This window comes from Scardinius erythrophthalmus (assembly GCF_964197995.2).
Source record: "Scardinius erythrophthalmus genome assembly, chromosome: 4".
Taxonomy (NCBI): Eukaryota; Metazoa; Chordata; class Actinopteri; order Cypriniformes; family Leuciscidae; genus Scardinius; species Scardinius erythrophthalmus.
In genome coordinates, this window is record NC_138224.1 from 11,287,742 (window position 1) to 11,294,376 (window position 6,635).

The 6,635-nt window shown below is 36.2% G+C and overlaps 1 protein-coding gene across 1 annotated transcript in view; it reads left to right on the forward strand.

Annotated features, from left to right (window-relative positions):
* The first annotated feature begins 4,600 nt into the window (after nt 1-4,600).
* Nucleotides 4,601-6,635, forward strand: part of nuak1a (NUAK family, SNF1-like kinase, 1a) — a 13,223-nt gene continuing 11,188 nt past the window's right edge. Inside the window, exon 1 of the mRNA XM_081364041.1 lies at nt 4,601-5,149. Within this exon, the coding sequence (XP_081220167.1) occupies nt 4,916-5,149 (234 nt within the window). The 5' untranslated portion in view covers nt 4,601-4,915. The remainder of the gene's footprint in view (nt 5,150-6,635) is intronic.

Genomic DNA, 6,635 nt, shown 5'->3' on the forward strand with positions numbered 1-6,635 from the left:
CTAGTGACACACACACACACACACACACACACACACACACACACACACACACACACACACACACGCACGCGCCCGTGCACACTACATAAAAAAATAAAAATAAAAATAAAAACACTAATATTGTAAAATAACTAGTTACAATTTAAAAATATAAAATAACTGTTTTAAAATGTAATTAAAACCTGTGGTTTCAAAGCTGAATTTTAACTGAATTACTGCATTCCTTATTATTATTAATGTTGAAAACAGTTTTCTTTTTTATTTACTTTTATTTATTTATTTATTTACTTAATTATTTATTTATATGTTTATGTTTATTTTTCATTTTTTGGAAGCCATGATAAAAAAAAAATCAGGATTTTTTGATGAATAGAAACAGCATTTATTTGAAATAGAAATCTTTTGTAACATTATAAATGTCCATACTGTTACTTTTGATCAATTTAATGCATCCTTGTTGAATAAAAGTAATAATTTGATCCAAAACAAACAAACAAAAGTATTCTTACTGACCACAAACATTTCAACAGTGTGTAAAGACACATTACAGCACAGTGGAATTAGTGAAGCAAGATATAAACCCAACAATGTCAAATATGTTTACAATAAGAAAGCAGCTTAACATTGGATCTCACAATTTCATAATCGACAGTTTTAGGAGGGTAACAAAGTAGATCTTTTTTTTATTAGCCAGTTGTTCTAATTATGTTTTCAAAATAAAGCTGGATGTTAAATATTTTATCAATACAAAATGAAGTCCAATATCAGCATCATTATTGTAGGAAGTGGCCTAACCCTTAAAAGGAAACTGTGCTTTGCCCTTTGACCCACAGACCCCTGAGTCACCGAGTTACAGAGACAGGCAAGACCTGAGCACCGTCATCCGGAAACGGGTGAGCTGTGCGCAATGCACACGCACATCAGCACCACACACACACACACACACACACACACACACACACACACACACACACACACACACACACACACACACACAGGCTACAGTTACGTCACTGACACAATGTGCTACTTGCTATTATTTGGTTACAGATGGATGAGGTCATGACACAAACATATAAGGTCATATGATAATAAATGTATCATACTACTGTTTGAAAGCTAGTTTATTGCTAAATGTCTTCTGTTTCACTTACTGTTTTTAAATAATAGGGCAGAGTACAGATATGCAGTATCATCAATATATATCTCAATATAAATTAAACAAACTCGAATATTCTACGCATAAGTTTAGCATCCAATGGACAATCAGAACTGGGTAGATAGTTACTTACATAATTGTAGTCAGTTACTGATTCCAAATTACATGACAAAAAAAATGTAGTAAGTAACTTAATCCATTACACATTTAAGGGAATTTAATCTGACTTCTATTTTGATTACTTTTGACCTAAATTGTTTATCATATTGAATAGGATAATATTGTACCATATTGATATAAAAATACAAAGAGAAATAAAATATATTCCATTCTTTGTTATCATCAACATGAAGTGCATTAAATATTACATTTCTCCAGAGTTTCCCAGAATGAAGTTGGTGATGGAACTGCAAGCCAGGGGGTTTGTGAGTTTAAAGAAAAGCTATTAATTAAATCATAAAAATTGAAATAAATTATTTTAAAATAAAAACAATCAAAATAAAACACTTACGTAAAAAAGATGAAATATTTTATTTGTTTAGCTGCATGTCATGTGACAATTAACTGACATCAGAGAACCGTGAACTTAATTGTATTATTTATTATTACTATTGACTTAATTTTATTATTGACATAACTTATTAACTTAACAGGTAAGATCAAAAAGGTTCAGCGGATTAAAAAGTTGGGAAATCCCAGCATTGCATGTAAATATGAAATTACATGAATTTGTACATTTTAATGTGTTTGAAAGACAAAAGCCTTCCAAAGACAGTAATACGCGATTAAATGACTCACTACGTGATAATTCAATAATTAATGTGTTTGTCACTGACTAGATTTACAATGTTGAAATGTTGCGAAAACACTTCTTAAAAGTAAAATTAAATATTTTTGTAAATCCAGTGATCAAATGGTGTGTGTGGCTCTCAATTTTCAGGGATAGGCTCATGACTATAGTGGCAGGTCAGTGTGTGCAATTCCACAAACCTGGAAGAAATTTCACAAACCTGGAAGCCATTGTGAGAATAACATGTTATCATATAATTAATAAAAATGTAACTGTAGTCAAGTATTTTAAAATTGAATATAATCTAATTGCAAGTACTTAATTTTTGGAATCTGATTAAGTAATCCAGATTACATGTAATCAGTTACTACCCAGCACTGTGCACAATACATATACTTAAGAAACAATTTCTGAACACAGAATATGTTGGTGCTACATTATGTCCTCCATATGATGGCAGTGCTTGCCAATGATCATAGATATATACACTAGATGTCGCCTGGGCTACGGCAGTTCATTGGAACGAATGCGTCAATAGAGCCGCCATATTGGAACAGGGGAGCCCCTCCTCTTTAATGCATCAGCGTCAATGTAGGCAAAGGTCTAACGGAAATAAAATCACCATAAATCGTCATGAATGCGATTTTCTAGTTTTTATGGTTCGTTCCAACGGTCAGACATGTATTAATCATTGAGTCCAGAGGAAATTTAAGGTTTTGATATTAAGATAATTACTTCTTTTTCAAAATATAATGCATAGTGCTAGTAGGCCTAAGTTTATTAGTCACATTCTTTCACTTGAGTAAACTTAGAATAAACTATTGCTATATAATACATATATAAATGAGCAAAACTTGGCCACTAAATATTTAATATTCAATTATTTTAATGATCACAATATTTTTTTTTATTTTATTAAATTGAACAAGCGCAACATTCAGCATTCAATCAAATATTCTAAAAGATGTTTTATTAAGAATAATGTTATTTCAACATAATATCTCGTTATTTCGACATAATATGTGTGCGTGCAACAAGCAAAAAGTGCATTTGTAAATCCGGTGACGCGTGCATTGATTTTTATTAATAAACTTCTGACAGTGTCGACTCGGCTGCAGAGATGAAGTTGACGATCGCCATCTCCGTAGTGAACGCGCCTATAGAGAGAAATGCACATAATAGATTACATAATCAGAGAGTAGCCTAGCTTTTTTCTTTCGTTTTAAATTATTTCGTTTAAAGACTATTCAAGCTTTGTGTATTTGATGTATTTCTCATGTCTGTGTGAGGCACACACTGAGTTAGGATGAGATCGCGCTCCAGCAATAAGTAGCCTAAGTGACCGCGCGGACGCCTCCATGATTATAATAACAGGCAATTTGTTGATGAATAAAATTGATTAAAATTAAGATACAATTTATACAAAACGAAATTCACTTTAAAGAAAGGCTTTAAACAGTTGACATTTTCACAAATTCCAGTGTCCTTCCACACCTCCCCAGTTTGCAAGGAAAAGAAACAAGCCTTTGAGCCCACTGTCCTTGTGCAAAACGCACACATACATAAGATTTGCGGAATTCTATGTATAATAATCATGGATGTACTGTTTGAAGATTGACAGGGAGAGGACCAGCATACTATTAGGACTGTACTTACAGGTTACAAGCGTCACACGTTTTTTTTTTTTTTTTTTTTTTTTTCATTAAAAGGTTTGAGTACAATCGGTAAAAAATCAAAAGTTAGGAACAACACAGCACATGCAGCCAAAAGTGGGTATTGAGGATCAACTCCTGCATATTGTACATTTTAAACATAAGGGTTATTTCAAATAATATGTGTGAACATCCATACGCAGCACAAAAGTCCGGTATCATCCATGAATTCGAAGTACAGGCGGAGATAGCAGCGTTACCTAGCTATTTCCTATGACAAGACCCCGTTCAAAGATGGCGGCGGTTTTGACGCATGTTTAGAACCCCAAGGCGACATCTAGTGTATCTATGGCCAATGATCCCAGTAGGCTTTATGACAGCTGCACAAATACAGTGCTATTGCTAGAGGGCGCTGCTGAGCCATATTTTGCTACAGTTTACCGTCCTGAGGGCATGACCAAAGTTTAGGAACACAACACAAACAAAAACAAACACTGGACAACGGGGGAAGTACAACCAGACATTCATGATATGATGCCATGTCTAGTCGATTTCAAGGAAATACAAACCAGAGATTCTTCATTAGAAAAGCCATAATAGTGCCAATAAAGCGTTTCTGACACCGAAATTATGCTTATTAGCTCAGTTTAGTCATATCTTTTATATACTCTCTTTTGTCATATTTGTATTAATTGTTATATTGTGATTATTTGTATTAATATTTGAATTATTACTGCAGAACACAGGCATAGCCTACATTAGCCTATATGCAATGGGAAATGCTTTTGTCGTGCCAATAAAGCACGTTAAATTGAATAATAAGAGAGAGAGAAAGTGGTGAAAGGAAAGCACTGACCAAACCTAACAAAATACATTTAAGTGTTCCCCATTACGCCATTATTCCATTAGGGGAGAGAGAGAGAGAGAGAGAGAGAGAGAGAGAGAGAGAGAGAGAGAGAGAGACCTGCTATTATAACTCCGCCTCCGGCTTCATCCAGACTGCATTCTTTATTCCTGTAGTCTTTACTCTGGAGAAAAGGGTAAAAGTAGGGGAGGAGAAACACGCGCCGGTAGTGGGATGGACGGGAAAGCATGGAGTCCGCTCGCGCATATTTGAGCTGACGCTGACAGAGACGAGACGAGCGCATCCCAACACGAGAGCTCTGAACACTTCACCTATGAATGAATGACGGGTCCCAAAATCCCTGACCCCATTCATCATCTTAAATAACGACTGGACACTGAGTTCGGGATATTTGCGACTTTCTAAATCTTAAGATTTATCGAGCATCTGGACACGTCGCTGAGGAAACCATGGAGACGGAATCGTCCCAGTTAGGGAGTAACGGAGCGAATGAAAGTGAGCTTCTGCCGGTGGACTATCCGGGAGGAGAGATGCCAGCCTCTCTCGGTTTACGGAGAGGGTCCAGCGTGAAGAAACATCACCACAAACACAACCTGAAGCACCGCTACGAGCTGCTCGAGACCCTCGGGAGAGGTACATATGGAAAAGTGAAAAAAGCCATAGAGAGGCACACTGGACGAGTGGTGAGTTGACAATCGTGCATATAAAAGACTGAAAAAATACTCTATAGCTCAATAAACCCAGTGCAGTTCTCAAAGGGGTATCAAATATGTTTAAGATGTTTCTATTAAACTTATTTGAGATAAACAGACATTAATCAAGAATAAACTAGAACTATAAAATGCAGAAGCTCTATTAAGCAGGTGACTTGGCAAATCTGAATGTTGAAGTCTTTTCTGGGATCCTTGATAAATATGGTGTGTTTTTTTCTCATCATGAAGCAGCAAGACAATTGAACAGACATATTAAAAATATCTATTTTTTCCTGGAGAAATTGTGTGGGTTTCACTCTATATCAGTTGACTTAATTAAACATTCCTTTGAATTGTTGGTGAAAGTTAATTCGCCTCTAATGGCCATCATTACATGCCCAATTTCACCGGGCAAGTGCTGTCTTCCGTCCCTCAGTAACCGGGGTCAGATCATTTAGGTCATAGGAGTTGAGCAGGTCAAAGGTTTCAAAGCACGAGAGGTATGTTTATGTCTCAAGTAACCTAAGCTCCTTTACGTATCACTCTGGACTTCGCTAAGAAATGCATAACATCTGTAGGGCGAGATAAGTTGGAAAAACTAGGATAAACCACTTCTGCTTTGGAACTAGGTCAGCACATTAATCCTGAGACAGATCTGCATCTTGAGTAGGGCAGATATGGACCTATTGGTCAGATCTGTGGGCGAGAGAAATGCGGCCTGATGTCAACAGCTGCTTGTGCAGAGGATGTTCTCAGAGTCACGTCCGGGACATGGTAACCTAATAAAGCAACCACTTAGGAGCATTTCCGCAGAATTAACGCCGCCTGAGTAGACGGACACATTAGATGGTGTGGTTCTGTGGAGACCAACACAGCGGGTTGTGTTTTCCGTGTCGATGGCCAATGCTAAATCTGAAGGGTCCAGATAAACTCAAGTGTTTGTGTGCTGATGATTCTGGCAGCAGCAAATAATGTTCCAGCATATGCATTTAAAAAAGCTTTCTCTGCCAAAACATGAGTGAGCTTCAGTGATTTGCTTTGTTCACTTGTTTAAATGGGTGTTCAGGACAAAGGTAGACAGGTAGACATTGTAGACTGCAGGCCAGGGTAGATGATAATGTAGCATAAACTCAAACACTTTTGGCAGAGCTGACAAATTCTGAAGTCGCAGTCCACACTCATTGTCTGAATGGACTGATTGTTGAATCTTAAGAATGCATGACTCACGCTAGTAGCAAAAGGAAGTTTTTATATCATTGTAGGCTGAATTAAACCTGAATAAGTATTCTTACCCTTTGCATGTGCTTCTTTATAGTATTGTATTCTTAGCACGTTCAATACAAGTTTAATATAATATAATATAATAGGTCTAGTATAGTATAGGCTTAGTATAATATTATATAAACATATCTCTGTTTAGAACTTACAAAGAAAAATAGTACTGAAATAGGAGTTTGCCAATGCTTTCTAAAGGAAT